Source organism: Sphaerodactylus townsendi, linkage group LG07 (genome assembly GCF_021028975.2).
Source record: "Sphaerodactylus townsendi isolate TG3544 linkage group LG07, MPM_Stown_v2.3, whole genome shotgun sequence".
Classification (NCBI taxonomy): domain Eukaryota; kingdom Metazoa; phylum Chordata; class Lepidosauria; order Squamata; family Sphaerodactylidae; genus Sphaerodactylus; species Sphaerodactylus townsendi.
The window spans coordinates 29,108,805-29,125,473 of record NC_059431.1 but is presented as its reverse complement, the minus strand read 5'-3'; the positions used below and the strand labels follow the sequence as shown (position 1 = coordinate 29,125,473).

At 42.1% G+C, this 16,669-nt stretch overlaps 1 protein-coding gene across 1 annotated transcript in view; it reads right to left on the bottom strand.

Annotated features, from left to right (window-relative positions):
- The window catches only part of MAP3K1 (mitogen-activated protein kinase kinase kinase 1), a 58,965-nt gene that overhangs the window by 20,634 nt on the left and 21,662 nt on the right, over positions 1-16,669 (bottom strand). Inside the window, exons 2-6 of the mRNA XM_048503351.1 lie at positions 5,727-5,877; positions 3,738-3,941; positions 3,294-3,494; positions 1,906-2,022; positions 147-295 (exon numbers count right to left, since the gene is read on the bottom strand). Of these exons, the coding sequence (XP_048359308.1) occupies positions 147-295; positions 1,906-2,022; positions 3,294-3,494; positions 3,738-3,941; positions 5,727-5,877 (822 nt within the window). The remainder of the gene's footprint in view (positions 1-146; positions 296-1,905; positions 2,023-3,293; positions 3,495-3,737; positions 3,942-5,726; positions 5,878-16,669) is intronic.

The window sequence follows — 16,669 nt, the reverse complement described above, 5'->3', positions numbered from 1 at the left end:
AACTTTTGTAAAAGAGCACGCCTTACATATGAAAACAATCCCTCAGCACGATAAGTAAAAGCAGATCTTTCTTATTGTCTATAATTGAGAACTTTAACAACAGCACTATGTATAATTGCACTCCTTTCTTCAGTAAAAGTACTAACCTGTTTTCTGAACTAGATGTAGACGTACTAGATGATGACAATGTATGAGAATTTGACATGCGTGATACAAACTTCTGGATGGTGTTACGAGAGGGGGCTTTGATCCTTGAGCTACGCCTACTGTGATATTTCTGGAACAAACTCTCAACCTAACATTGGAAGAAAGCATTAATGTCTCATTTTAAGTAGAAAATTTAATTTCAGTTTAGCCTACTACAACAACATAGGTGTAATATTAATGGCTTGCATCCTACAGAAAGGAAGGACAAAGACTCTTGCAGTGTGGTTCCTCCCTCCTTCCCACATCTGCCTCCAGAGACCTCTGTAACATTGATGCTAGAAGATACAGGAGCCTCATGGACTAAAAACCTCACAAGACCTGGGAGGCTGCACTGAAGAGGGGGATGAGTCATATCCAGGAGGAGCAGCATACAGCATTCAGCAGTATTTGAGCCAATAGAAGACCATAAACAATGGATAAATCTATTTACAAAGCAGTCAACCAGAGAAAAATATATGTGGACCTTGAATCTTAATGAGATTCACATTGTACAAACATCAGACCCTGCATCAATGCTGCATTCTGAATCCCTCTACACATCTTTATGAAGGAGGACAGAATTCCTAACATTAATACTAGGCATGATGACAATATCATGTTTTCTTGGACAATCAACCTGATGTGATCCTCATTATTCTTGTGCTTCTACTTTTAAGGGTAAGCACAATATTGACAATCTATCTGCTAATAACGGAGGAAGATGGGGCGTTGGTTGCATGCATTCCCTGCTGCCCACCTTACCAAGAGGGACATCAGTACTACTATGAAGGCAAACAAGGTTAAGAAACAGGATTTGGGCTAAAGTAAGAACCAAAGGGATGCATTAAAAAGCCCAGTATCTTCATCACAATTAAAGCATTAGTCATCAATTGTGCACTAGACACTACCCATTAAAATGGAATATATCACATTAGTAGTATATTGTCAAATTAACTCTATAAATTTACTAAATGCCTATTCATAGCAGAAGCTTGTTGCTATTAACAAGGATTTTAAAAGCAAAAGGCAGAACCCTCATTAATTTAAGGCCCATTATGCATGGAGCGCTTTCTGCGGAGCGCTTTCCTGTGATACCTTTACAGTGGCGTCACCTCGCATTTCCCCATTGAAATCACGAGAAATTACTAATCTCCCCATTCAGCCCACAGCAGCGATTGCAGAAACGCACTTTACTCAAAAGGCAAGATATTACCCTTTAAAGGTAATATTGATATTATTTATATCGATATTGTTGAGGATGCTTTTAGTTGCTTTTGTGTTTTTAGAGTAAAGTCCCTCCCTCACCCCCACTCCTCTCAGAGATTCATGAGGCGGAAAACACAAAGAATGAGAAAAAGCAACAAGAAGCTGCTCCTGAACAATATCAATAAAGGCCTACGGCCTCCTGGCCCCTTTAAATAGTTTTAAAGAAACAAAACAGGCAACCTTCATCTTGTCTTTTGACTGCAGTCACCTGGAAGGAGGGAAATCCCTGCTGAGAGGGAAAACTCACGGTTTCCCCGCTCTCACGAACTACGGGGCACCCAGGATGTTCAGCAGTACTAATGGCGTCAGTACAAGAATCTCTGCCCCACAGGACCCATATGTTCGCTGCAGGGCAGAACACCAATGTGTAATCAGTCTAAAAGCCTGACAACTGCATCAGTTTTCAAGAAATTGAAAATATGATAGCCTGTCCCCAAGGCAGAATGGCCCTACCTCAAAGTTCTTCAACGTCTTTCTCCAAAGCATTGGGTCTGAAGGTTCAAGTTGAAACACTCGAAGCATAACAAACAGAAGATGAATACAAAATGTTCCACGACCACAGCTGCAGGTCTGTAAACACAAAGGTATTCATTGTATTATTTCAAATCTTAATACGCATGCCACTGATTACGCCTTTAGTTATTTTATTGTTTAAAATAAAAGAAATCTATTACTAACGATGACCCCCCCCCCAAAAAAAACCCTTTGTTTTCACAATTATGAAAATTTTCTATCGAGCTAAACAAAGAACTAAAGTAACACTAAGGAGTGCTACTTGTACTTCACTGCTGCTTTGTTATGCCTACACATACCCAAACAAATGGAAATTCAATAAACCAAGAGAAAGACCTGTAGCGGTATCCCCTTTCAAGTGCAGCACTTCACCTGTGCAATATCCCTCCCCTTGAGGCTCACCTGCAGCCCACCTTACTATCTTTTTACCCAATTTTTTAAGGGATGATCTTACATATTTCCAGTCTGCTTCCAGCCTCGGAATCTATTCAGTATTCTATGCTATTTTTATGCATTGTGTGGGTTTTCATAGTTTATTAATTGTTAATGGTTTTGTGATGTTTTATGCTTTTATTATGATCTGTTTTGTAGGCCACCCTGAACAGAATATAACTCATGTAGAGAGTAGACTCCATTCCTTCTTCTGCAGTCCTCTGTTCCCCTGCCCTGACCTGCCCCACACCCCATAGCTCCTTGCTCTGGCTCACCTTGCACACACTTCTTTCCGTCATCTGCTCTGTCCCCACTTGCATCATTATTATTATTATTATTTATTTAATTTATAGGCTGCCCTCCCCCGAAGGGCTCATCCCACCATGTTCTTAACTCCCCATTTGACCAGGTAGCACACCTGCCCAGTCTTTCTTCTCCATTCCACAGGTCAACAGCCTCTCTGGTCTTCCTCCTCGCTGCCTGGGCCTGCTCATTTTCTCTCCCTTTAAGCTTCTTCTCCCTTCTCTCCTCACATCTGCATCCCCATAAATTCATCACCAGCCTTTTTCTGTGGACATTTTGGACCGCCCTGGCAACCCAAAATGCCTCAAGTTTGAATGTGTGTATGAGACAGAGAATGAGAGTGTGTTTGTATCTCTCTCTCTCATGTACATACCCTATTCAGGCACAATTAGCCCAACCCAGACTTTTTAAGTCACATTTTTATTTCTTTGATTTGCACAGGGGCCATATGCAGCTATTAAATATGTTATATGCTAATTATTTCGCTAGTTTCTTAAGACTTTAACCATTTAGAAGAGCCTATTAGAATGTGATCAAACAACTCATTCCTCTCTTATTCTTTATGATTGATAACTACTGTGTGCAATGTATACCTGAGGCCCAATGAAAACCCTGTATTTATTATCAGGGCTGTCTCCTCCAATCAAGAAAGAATTGGGTCCTATCTGCTGTAAGAGGTATAGCCTGGCTCTCATGACTTTATTGACTCGGCGACTGGTCTCCTCAGGACTATATGGAGAGAAGCCATCTGGAGACGGAGCTCTTCGAGGCGGTGTTATTCTTCCACTCTGAAACTTAAAAGTCAATTTATTTCCATTAACTCACAGCAATTTTGTCAGGAGTTCCCTCCTCCCCCAAATACGTGAATAGTTTCCATTAAATCACAGAATGCTGCAGATTTCCTTGTGTGCTGTATTCTGAAAATACAGCCATATAGCTGTTCCACCAAGCAGCTTCAAAACTACGTGTACGCTGCTTTTCTCAGATACTGGTCAATTTCTTGCTTTACCCTACTGCAAATAAGTTCTCAAACTCACAGGCACTGGCGAAACCCTTTTTCTTCTTACTCCAGGTGATTCAGATTTAACAGTCCTAGAAGATGAAGAAGAACTACTAGGAGAAGGGCTCCGTCTTCCCTTCGGAGTAGGAGATGTAGCAGTTGTCTGCCCTTCAGTAGGAGCTTCTATTGCTGGCTTATTTGCTTCACAGCCGTCTCCTTTTATTGGTATTGGCTTCACCACCTTGTAAAAAAAGGTATGAAATTATTTTACAGCCATCTGAACATTTATTTAAGAAAAATAGATAATCACAGTGCATGCCTTCTGGGTGGTGGTGGGGGTACCACCATACTAACCTGTTAAAAACTCCTTGTTACCATGTATGAACTAACACAGAGACATCCTTTAGCTGAGATCCAAGTGGCTCAAGAGCCAGCATGGTGTAGTGCAGGGGTCCCCAAACTTTTTAAACAGGGGGCCAGTACACTGTCCCTCAGACTGTTGGAGGGCCGGACTAAAAAAAACTATGAACAAATTCCTATGCACAAATGATTGTAAAATGTTTGATTTCACCTTTCAGCCTTTCTGTCATGGTCTATTTTTAGAACAGTGACCAAAGTGTGTCAAGTACAGGGTGGGCTCCAAATATTGTTGGGGAGGCTGTGGAATACCTTCCCCTGTAAAAAAAAAAAAAAGCAGAACTTTCCCAATGAAGCATTCCATCTATCCCAGGATTAGAATTATCTTCCTGGTTCCAACTCCCTAGCAGCCAGCGTAGTTTATCACAATTAGCCTGGCTGACGCCAAAATGGGGAGTAGAAGCGGAACAGAAAGCCTGAGAGCAACACATGGAGTAGCCAAGAGGGAAGGGCAGAGCAGGAGTTGCCATGTGTAAGGTTTCCAACTCTGGGTCAGAAAATTCATGGAGATTTGGGGGTGCCATCATGTAATTGCAATCAACAGCCGTTGGGGCCGGTTCCTCCTCTCCCTCGAGCCCCCACTGCACATGAATGGAGCCATCGCCGCCATGCCTGGCGGGCCAGATAAATGCCTTCAGGGGGCCACATTTGGCCCCCGGGCCGTAGTTTGGGGACCCCTGGTGTAGTGGTTAAGAGCAGTGGACTCTAATCTGAAGAACCAGGTTTGATTCCCTGCAGCAGAGTTTAATTTCGTGGACTGGATTTGTTTCCCTGCTCCTCCACATGAAGCCTGCTGAGTGACCCTGGGCTAGTTACAATTCTCTCAGAACTCTCTCAGCCCTAATTTCCTCACAATGTGTGTGTTGCAAGGAGAGGAAGGGAAGGAGTTTGTAAGCTGCTTTGAGACTTCTTACAGGAGAGAAAAGCGAGGTATAAATCCAAACACCTCTTCTTCTAAAGCTTTTAAATACCCCATGGATCTGGCCATTTCCCTTGACATATCACCAATGTTTCTGAAAATCCATTCAACCTAAAAAGTCATGTGTCTTACATGAATGGTGCTAGTGTACAATACCAACAAGTCCAGAGCCTTGCCATTAAACAGCTTTTTGAACTCTTGCTTCGGTGTTTATCAGAATGGATTTTTGTTTTTCTGTTTTGCCGTTTGCTCCTCTCTTTTCTTCTTCCATTTTTTCCTTCCCTTTTGCCGTTTGCCCTAGGACATTATCTTGTTTTTTAATCATTGTACAGGGCCTTCCTACTTAAAATGCTGACCTTGCTTGGTGTTTTTTCATTAGACCTTTTCTCTCTTCTAGTCCAGCTTTTCATAAAAATTCTATTTTTCTTCAGCCGCATTTAATACTAACAACAGGGGGCAGCATTGCAATGTAATGAGCAACACATATGGCATTTTGACTTTCACAAGCCACTGCAGACCTGAACATTATTTGGAATACAAAGCTTCTTAATCAGCAGCGACTTCAATGGGAAGAATTTAAAAAGTACAGTCAGATATAAACTGTAAGGTCGTGCAATGCAATAAAGCAAAATTGATCCTGCTCCTCAGCAATTCCACTTCTAAAACAACAATTTTCCCAGTGCTACGTACCACAGGACCTCTCCTGCTCTTCCTTTCCAGCCATTCGTGCTTCCAGGCAGGCATACAAGTTGCCTTGAGTTTCTCCCTGATCATGCGCTCTTCTGGGCGGTCATCCATTTTCTGCAACCCCCTAAGGGTTTCTTTATTCTCCATGTCACGACTACAGTAAGGAAAAAGGAAAAACCATAAATGTGACTGTCAGTTAACACAGCAGTATACGTAACCCTTGAACCCCTATATTTTCCTTCCCAACTGCAAACAAAAAACCAAAAAAACCAAAAAAACCCATTATGCTGGTGGGGACAAACTGGTTAAGCTTCCCCGCATGTATTATGCTATCCCACTGGAAGTGTAATTACTCTGAATTAAGGAAGAGATTCCTTCTTCCACGGACATAGTGGTAAGCAAATCCCTCAAGACATGAAACTATATAATAAAGACCTTCTGAACTGGCTTTATCAAGAACAGTGGTTCTCAACCTGGGGGTCGCGACCCCTTTGGGGTTCGAATGACCCTTTCACAGAGGTCGCCTAAGACCACTGGAAAACAATCTTTTTATATTTTATACACACCAATTTTATGGTTGGGGGTAACCACAACATGAGGAACTGTATTAAAGGGCTGCAGCATTAGGAAGGTTGAGAACCACTGATCAAGAACGACAGTTCAGATAAAAGATAATTTCATTTCCATAGATAAGTGGGGAAGGTACTACAATGGTACATGCCCTGCATTACCACAAGGGTAAATTTGTACAAGAAATGTTTGAAAAACCTTCAAAACAAGCTAACAAAGATAGCCTTGAAAGAAGAGGATGTATCTTCTCTGTTACATGTGATCTTTTCTAGACAGTTACGACAAACTTCTAAACAATTTCAATTTAGAAACAACAACTGTAAGTAGGCCACGATCCAGAACTAACGAAACAATGACTGTCATTAAGACCAGAAGCAGTATACAAACTAGTAAATAAACTTCGCCTCCTCAAAAGCAGACCCCCGCCCGCCCACACACATATCTGATTGCAAGAATTAGTGACAAAAACAATCCATTAGTAGATGTGGTACTTATCTGAATAAAGTATTCAAAACAGATGTATGAAAAAAATATTTGATTGCAACGAGTCAACTGTTTCACCCCTTAGTAACCTATCAATTTATTTACCAATTTCTTTTTAACTTTTTATTGAAACAGAGGGAGAAGCATACTTTTATCAACTACCATAATAGGATATACAGAGTTTGTTTCTGTAGTCCGCAACACCAACTGAAGTAAACTAAAAATGCCAACAACAAACCACCACTGTTATCACTGTTGTCAACATCTATTATCATCACTGATGTTTCTGCAAACTTGAGACTAATGAAGATGTAAAGTGCTCCATAAGGGGCCGCTCATAAGCCTCATACATACGTACATGTCATTAACGGAGTTGACAGTTTATGTACATGTTATAACATAGCAACCCAACTGGAACCTATGGAATGAGAGTGACTAATATAGATTTTTTTTGGTTGCAATTCTGCCCACAACAACTGTGCATTCTCCTTCTCTCTTCTGTTACAATCCCCTCTACTTTCCTCTTTCAAAACTACAGGAAAAAACAGATGTACTTGCCAAAGTACATCGCCAGTAAATAATTTTCAACAGAATGCACACTTCTTTAGTTTATCTATGTATCTCCACAGAGTCAGCTGTATCAGTAGACAGGAGTTTACTAGCATCAGAATTGTGGAGAGCACCATCAAGTCACAGCCAGCTAATGCCAACCCTTTAGGGCCGTGGTGGTGAACCTATGGTACTCCAGAAGTTAATAAACTGCAATTCCCATCAGCCCTTGCCAGCATAGCCAATTGGCCATGCTGGCAGGGGCTGATGGGAATTGTAGTCCATGAACATCTGGAGTGCCATAGGTTCACCACCACTGCTTTAGGGTGTCCAAGGTAAGAAATATTCATAGATGATTTGCGATCACCAGCCTCTGTGAAGTGACCCTGGTATTCCCTGATGGTGTCTCATACAAATATTATGCACATAAACACATATTTATTCATAAAATAATTGGTTACGGAATATAACATGGGCTTTTTGTGACTGGGTGCACAACCCTTTTTTACCACATCACAGTTTTTCCACCGTCTGTGTTTATATTATCCAAATACTAACCAGGGCCAGCCTTGCTTAGCTTCTGAGATCTGATGAGACTGGGCTGTATAGGAACCCACCCTTACCCCTGGCCCACTCCATATGCACACGTCATACTCCTTTTACTACTGCAGGGAAAGGTTACTGTAAATTTAATATCAGCAGCCAGTGTAACTAGTACAAACAACCTGGTTGGGCTACACTAATCAAAATGGAACCTTAAAATAGTTGTACTTTTACAACGTCCAATTTGTGCAAAGAAATTCCACTGAAAAAAATAACAGTAAGCAGCCGAAAAATCAAGCGCACACTTGTATGTGTTCAAGTATCCAGGGCTAGCTGACCGAATGATATTAAAAAGTTTCCTTGAGGGCTTTGAACAAGCATTTATTAACAATGCACTTTGGCAAGCTTCACAATCTTTACTTGTTCTCTAAAGAAGAGAAGCAACTCACTCATGTGACAGTAAAGCCAATCTGATCTTGCTTACCACAAAAGAACAGTTATTTAAAGCCAGGTGGGCAATTACCATCTGAAACTCTCATAGTTAAAAATAAGATGTAAAATAGTTTCCATTAGGTAGAACTCAGAGTAAATTTCAAAAAATTATCATTATCCATTCTCAAGGTTCAAAGTCGAACTGCATATTCAGTATTTATATGTGAAAAAGCTGAAAGGCATTATTTGTTTCAGTTCTAATACTCTGAAGCTTAATGATTTCCTGGGATGCCTGCTAGCATGCTGTCAGGCAATAATCCGCTAGATCTTATATGACTGATCCACAGAGGCCAGATCAATCGCTCCCTCACTGAGGTGCTTCAAATGGAATAACATAGGATGTTACAAATGCCCCTAGTACAGTGGTGGCGAACCTTTGGCACTCCAGATGTTATGGACTACAACTCCCATCAGCCCCTGCCAGCATGGCCAATTGGCCATGCTGGCAGGGGCTGATGGGAATTGTAGTCCACAACATCTGGAGTGCCAAAGGTTCGCCACCACAGCCCTAGTAGATGTCCTGTGGAAGCCCTCCAACCGGGGGGACCGGTCTCAAGGGACAGTGAGGGGAACATGAAGGACCCCCTGGATAAGCGTTCAAAGGTGTCCCTCAGAAGGGCCCATGAATGTTCAGCCTAGCTCAAAAAATGACCTCACCTTGATCGAGCCACCCTGATCCATACCATGTTGACACGAAGACTAAACTACTGCAATGCACTCCCCTCAAAATCAACACAGGAACTCCAGTTGGGGCAGAATGCTGCAGCTTATCACGACTTAGATGGAGTATGCCTATTACTCCCGTACTGCAGTCACTCCACTGGGAGTTCATCAGTTACTGGACTCTATTGAATATTACATCCAAAGCCATTCATGGCCTTGGACTCTCATATCTGCAAGATTGTTTCTCCCACTATGGTTTACCACAACAGCTTCACTCATCTGAACAAACATGCAAATGGGCAAACATGCAATTGGACACAATCAACAACTGCCTGTACATTTGTGATCTCCACTGCGGCCCCCCACCTTGTGGAACAGAGGCCAATAGGGCTCCCGCTCATGGCTTTCCACCAACTGTGCAACACTGAATTATTCAAGACAGCTTTTCTACACTGGCAATATGATAGCACTGAACAAAGTGATTCACCAATTTACCTGGACAAATTACTGTGTATAATTTGTTTTAAGTTGGATCCTACTTTGCAATCTTACTACATGTTGTGTGTCATTTTAACATCTGTGCTTTGTTTTAATTCTATTTTTTGGATTTCTGATTGGACGCCGATTGGTGACTCACTTTGGTGTAATTCGCTTTGAGACCCAAAAAGAAAAGAAGACTATAAATAATGTAAATATTCATGTATTTCACTGGTCTTATATGCTGCCCTTTCCCCCATAGGTTCAGGGGAGTTTCCAACATTCTAATTAATTTAAAGTAACATTTAACATTTTAAACTAATCATAACCACTGAGAGAAGAGGGTGGGAAAAATAGGTGGAAGATAAATACATTAATTTAATTTTAATTAAGAGAATTTTTAATCATTGGGCAAATACTATGTAAGAATATCATGAACTGTGATGTTTCCCCACCCCACATTGGACTAGTGGATCAAATATATGTTTTACTGTCCCCAGTTATACAGGATCCACACAGATCTCAAGAGTTTCTCTTGAATTCTAAATCTATTACATCCTTCAACTATTTGAGATTTGTATTGCAATTGCTATATTATTCAATGACCCACACCACCATTTATTTGCCAGGATAGTCCATCTAGCCCCTCTACTCTGCAGGGTAACTCCAGTGAACATGGTGGAGGGAGGATTCACTTCCCTGGGTCTTGCCATTCTCAATCTGGTTGTTCCTGTTGGATTATTCATCCGATCACCATGATTGGCACCATCCGCCAGTAGCAGAAGCAAGGAAGAAGTCATAAGAGGGTACAGTGGTAACATCTCTAGTGAACAGATGGCCAACTAATTACAGGTCTGCTTTTCATCCAAACAGTAATTAGTCTAGTCTTATACAAGTGAGACTCTTGTATGCATTGCCTCTTCACATAAAGTGACAAAAATATTTCAAGCACAGTACATAATTTTTAAGAGCTCAATCCAATTGTAAGTTGCAGTACCATTAATTACAACCCAAATTAAATATCAACTACAAATACTTTCCATTAATGATATAAAGCAGTCTAGAAGAAATAGTGAACAGAAATGTTTCTTACTAAAATAATGTTCCCGCACAAACTTATAAACAGCAGTGGCTATACCCTGTTCAGGATAAAGCTGACAAGAGATTTGTGGATTCATCTGCCATTTCCTGGACCATCTTTGTTCTAGAATGCACTGCTTGGGTCCAAGTGCCTTGGGGACAGAACTAGTTAGGCACGAGAACGACTCATTGGATACTCACCGTGAAGGGGTCTTCTCCTGGGGGAACGGAATCCATCTTGCTGGGTTATTTCTTACCCCATCTGTGGGGGGCAGGATGTAGTTTTTTCTTTCCATCTTACTTCCTGTGAGACTCCATTTTAGCCAGTATACGACTGTCCGAGCAAATGTAAAACAACAAAGTGCCCAACACACCAGAACATATCATAACAACACTTCTCTAAACATATAACTGTAATGAATTACTTAACCTGAACATGTATCTAAACATATAGGTGATGGAACACAAGTGGAGAACAGCCCAGAAGGGAGGGCCAAGTTGGATTCCGTTCCCCCAGGAGAAGACCCTTTCATGGTGAGTATCCACTGGGTCGCTCTCCTGGAGGCGGAATCCATCTTGCTGGGGTCTCCTAAAGCAGTAACCCCACAGGGAGGGTCACTCAAGGTCCTCCACTCTGTGTTCCAAGACCCGTCTACCAAACACTGTCTCGGCTGCGGACCAGGCATTCAATTTATAATGCTGCACAAAGGTAGATTGAGTAGACCAAATTGCAGCCCTACAGATGTCATCCACTGACACTCTATTCCTAAATGCAGCATTCGTTGCCGCACATCTAATCGAATGCGCTGATATACCCTCTGGTACTGGCAAACTACAGGCCTTGTAGGCTTCAATAATGCACGGCTTGAGGGACGATGAAATAGCTGAAGTAGACATTCTGTGACCTAGATTCCGCCTCCAGGAGAACAAAGATGGTAGGCAGATGAAATGCAAACATTTCACATTAACTTTAACCTGAACAGAGTATAATATAGATGATCAATTAGAAACTTTAAAATGTTATGCTATAAACCAGGCCTCTTATTTTTGTGTTCGATGTTAATATTTTATCTATACAGGCAGAGAAAAAAAGTCCCCAGGCCTATCAAAACCCATGAGCCATCTTTACAAAATAGTTAATCTAAATGTAAGTAATCATAATAGTGATGTTATCTTAACAGATTTTTCACACATGCCTGAAACTCCAAAGTTATACTTCCCATAGCAATAGCTCAGTCAACCTGCATTCTGTAATAATGCATGCACCATAGAGGCATTAAAGCTAACATAACACTGCTCAATACAAGTGAGGCCCCGCTATGACAGCTGTGGGAACTTCCTGGTCAGTGAATGCATGTAGAAATTACTACTACAAACTGTGCATAAACAATTTAAGAATATCTGAAATCTTGGGTTTAAAAAGAACTAGTATGATAATCCGATAATTGAGTGACGAGGAGCCAAAGAAATACAGAATTATTTCTGTCAATCCAAAAACAGCTTTAGACTATCTCAAAACTACAGCCCAACATGAAAACATATTGTTGAATCTGGGAGCTGCAGTCCCACTACGGTAAAAGCTTCACTCATCCATGCAGAGGACAGGAAAAAAATATTCCTCTACACAGCCATACACCTGTTCTTATAACTATGTACTTTTTTATGTCCAAAAGGTTTTCATATATGAATAAAGCACACAAGAGACTGCATTGCTATTGCAATGTATAATCTCATAATATCTGGCAAAAGGTATTGCTTACACAAATTTAATGCTGCCTGAAATAGGCAAGTGAATCTGTGCTTTATTTTGGGATCCATGCTTCTGCATTTATGGCATTTGAATGCTGCCTTTCCAACCACAAAGATCTAAAGAAGCTCACAAGAGCACCAAAACTATCAAATCAAACACATAATACGATAAAACATTTCAAGACCAGGCTAGGATGGCGAATCTACTTTTGCTCCCAACACTTTGTTGAGATTCTTCGGTCAAAATTACACTTTTGTTGACAGAATTCCTGCAATTGGCAAGTATATTCGAAGAAGTAGACAATGTCCTTCTCCTTTGAGCATCGGAGGATATCTTCCTGGATAATTCCCACCATTGAGCTGGGAGGCAGGAACTAAATTCTTTTGCTTCCTGTTACTGGTGGGAATTACCCAGATGCCAGGTAGCCCCAGTTCAGGTAGCCCCAACAGCTGTTTGAATTTATTTGTAAACTGACCACTACAGTAAGAAACAGTTCATTTAAAAAGGTATATCACAGTACAATTAGCAGGAAACAGCACTAGAAAAAAATATTAACAAACAGGTTGCCTGGCTGTTATGTGATGATGTAGGAGGACAAGATGTCCTCTGACACGCAGAGGAGAACGACCCTTCACAGGTAAGAACCAATGGTTGTCTCCATCCGAGCTTGGAGGACATCTTCCTGGGACCTCCCAGAGCCATCCTACAGATTACAGAGCAGGTCATCAGCATCCTTTTGCAGGACATATTGGAGGACACAATGCTTGAAGGCTGCATCTGATGAACTGCACTTGTCTATTTTATAATGACGAATGAAGGTGGACACTAAGGACCATGTCAAAGTCTTGCAAATTTCATCAGTAGAGGCATTCTTTGTTAGTGCTTCATAAGTAGCAGTGCTTCTCACTGAATTGGCAGTAATGCCAGAAGGAGGTGTGATGTTACTAGCTCTACAGGCCTCAATGATGCAGCCTGAGACACTTGCTGATGGTTTAAATTCAAAACCTATGTCCCTTATTTGGGGTCAATACCAAGGTAAACAGAGCATTGGTCTTCCTGAAATCCTGAATTCTGATGAGACAGGTCTTAAGTGATCTCTGAACATCAAGGTTGTGCCACAGTATCTCTTTAGGATGTCTAGGTTAGGGCAAAAGGTAGGTAGACAAAGCTATTGTTGTCTGTGAAATCTGGAGTCAACCTTGGGCTGAAATAATGGATCTGTGCAAAGTACGACATTGTCCCAATGGAAGATGCACAATTCTGGGTCCACCGAAAGGGCATTCAGCTCTGAGACCCTCCTGGTTAAGGTTACCACAATCAGGAATACTGTTTTCATGCTTAAGGTCTTCAAAGGAATATCTCTGATGGGTTCAAATGGAAGTTGAGTCAGGGCATTGATTACTATGTTCAGTCTCCACGTAGGAAAATGTTGAGGGAATTCCTTCACAGATGCTCCTTTAAGGAACTGTGAAACATGTGGGTGACCTCACGTTGGGTGACTATCCAAGTTTGGAATGACAGAGGCAATGGCTGCAATTTGCCTCCTCAAGAGAGATGACCTCAGGTCTTAGTCTACTTCATCCTGCAGGAAAAGAAGCACACAAACTAGGAGACAAGGGTTCAATGTCTTTTCTTCTACACCAGTGGACAAAGACCTTGTAGGTGTATTCATAGTTTCTGGCAGTGGACTTGCTCATGGAGGCCAGGATGGTGTCAGTAACCATGGAACTGAGTCTTAGTGCTGAGAGCTGCTGCCTTTCAGTTTCCAAATGGCTAAGCGTAGCTTGTCCAGTTCTGGATGAAGAAAGGATCCCTGATGAAGAAGGTCCCATCTGTAAGGAAGTCTGAAAGGAGGACCAAATGACATCTGCTGGAGCAAGGAAAAACAAGGCCTCCTGGGTCAGAAAGGAGCCATTACTAGTACTGTTGCTCCCTGCTCCCTGACTTTCCTGAGAAGCTTTGGAAACATGGGTATCGAGGGAAACATGTGCAGAAGACCAGCTGGCCACTTCCATGTGAGGGCATTTACTGTCTCTGCTTGGTGACAGTAAAACCTGGCAAAGAACCTGGGAAGCTGATGACAAAGTTCTTAGATGAGTACTGAAGCTAGGAAAAATGAAGAAGGTAGAAAGATAAAGAATTGGCTAATCCCTAGCAGAGCTCAGGCAACAAGCGATTACTCTCCCATAAGGCAGGAACAGAACTGAAGACCTGGGTAATTCCCATAAATAACAGGAAGGAAAAGAGTTTAGTTCCTGCCCTCCTGGTCAATGGTGGGAATTACCCATCAAGATGTCCTCAAAGATCAAATGGAGAATGTCCAAGAATTATATATGTTCCACAGAAATACCTACTAACTAAAAAGAGAATTACCTGCCCCACCACTTGAAGGTCATTTTACAAATACCAAAGTAATATGAAGTTGAATCTGAACACCAAATGGCAAACTGAAATGTTTTATAGTTTATTCTTTCTGGAAATTAAGACTAAAGTCCTACAAAAGCCTAAATCGACCTCCATCAGCGTTTTAATATTTCAGGTCAGACATAATGAGCAACCATGTAGTTCACAAGGTTGCATTGTGTCAGTGCAACAAGTTTCCACAGTGGTTAGCTGCTAATCTTCATATTAGTAATGCAATTCTCTTTTAGCTGATTATTTATATCACAACACTAAATGACCCCTCTCCTTTTGCATATCTTCCTGTAGGCTAATTTAAAACACAAAACAAAACTCTACACAAAACACCTTCAGCAGAAGCCTCTTCCATTATTTTCAGCAGAAAAAACAAAACTTTTCCAATTCAATGTCATGATGCTTGGGGCAGTTTCAATTTATTTTATGAAAATAGGGATCATCTATTTTCTTTTCAACAGTGTCCAAGAACATCAGATTAGACTAGGCAGCCAGAATGATGACGAGAGTGAGTCCTAGGGACCACATCACTCTGGTCTTCTTTCATCTACTCTGGCTCGCAATCAGCTTCTGGGCCCAATTCAAGGATGCTTGCCTTTAGAGCCCTAGATGGCCTGGAACCAATATACCTTAAGGACCATATGAATCTCCTCCCATTGGGAGACTAAAACCAGCACTGATAGCAGCTGCCACTGAAAGAGTATTATTTTATTCTGTAGCGCCAAAAAGGTCTCTTATGGCTAATCACTGAATGACATTTCACATTAAATAAATCTACGACAGTGATGGCAAACCTATGTTTACCAGAGTGCCAGAGGTACGGCATTACAGAGACCCTCTCTGTAGAAGACTGGCTGCACACAAGAGTTCTGCATCATGTGGGGGGCTAATGAAAATCACCCCACATCACATCCTAAGGGCTTTAGCCTGGAGCCTCTGTCGCGGCGCACTATGCGGTGGAAAAGCAGGGAGGATCTGCGGCTGGCAGGCCTGGTGCCTGTGCTCCGGGTGGCTGCGCTGCCCGAGTGCGGCATAGAGGAGGCAGAGGAGTTGCTAGAGAGGCAACAAGAGGGGTGCGTCTGCGGGACTTGCTGGAGAGTTATGCGCGCCGGCAGGCCCACTGTACCTTTCGAGCCGGAAGGTAGGGTGGAGGAAGAGGGAGCCAACTGGTTTTTTTCTAAACTAAAACCTCAGCATTCAGGTTAAATTGCTGGGTTGGCACTTTGCGATAAATAAGTGGGGTTTGGGTTCCAGTTTGGGCGCTCGATCTCAAAAAGGTTCGCCATCACTGTTCTATGAGGAACCAGCAATCTGCAAAGTTATAGTCTCAGGAATCTGACGTGTAGCCCCATCCAAACAACCCGGCAGCTGTGATGCTCCCAGAGGTTTCCTGGCAATGTGGGAAGGCCTGCAAGGAGAAAAAGTCTCCCTACCACCAAGAAGCCTCTGTGGAACTGCACAGACTTATGCTGCCTTTTTGGCGGCTTAAGTCTACACCAATCGCTGCTAACGTAAGGCAGCAAATGGCCAGGAAGGAGTTGACTAAAGTTGGCTCCTCCTCCAGCAACGCCCCTGGCAGCAGAGGTGCAGGTATGCTGTGGCAGTGTCCTCTACCATATCCCACTGTTGGGGAGGGCAGCGGCAGCTGAACGCTGGCTATTTTGCCCCTCCGCTAGGGTAAGTGCCCCAGGGAGAGCAAATCCACTGGAGCAGCCGCACGCCACTCCCATGGGCGGATTCGCCCCATCCTCACCCCAAATTGGGCTATTAGTCTTGTCTTATTTTCTTTACTGAATGCTTACCAGAATAAAAAGAGGACCTTGCAGATAAGCAGGTTTCCACTGGTATGCTAAACCTTTTCCCACCCTGACTAAAATAAATTTACAAAAAGCTGGTTTCTCTGCTGATTGAAATTGATTTATAA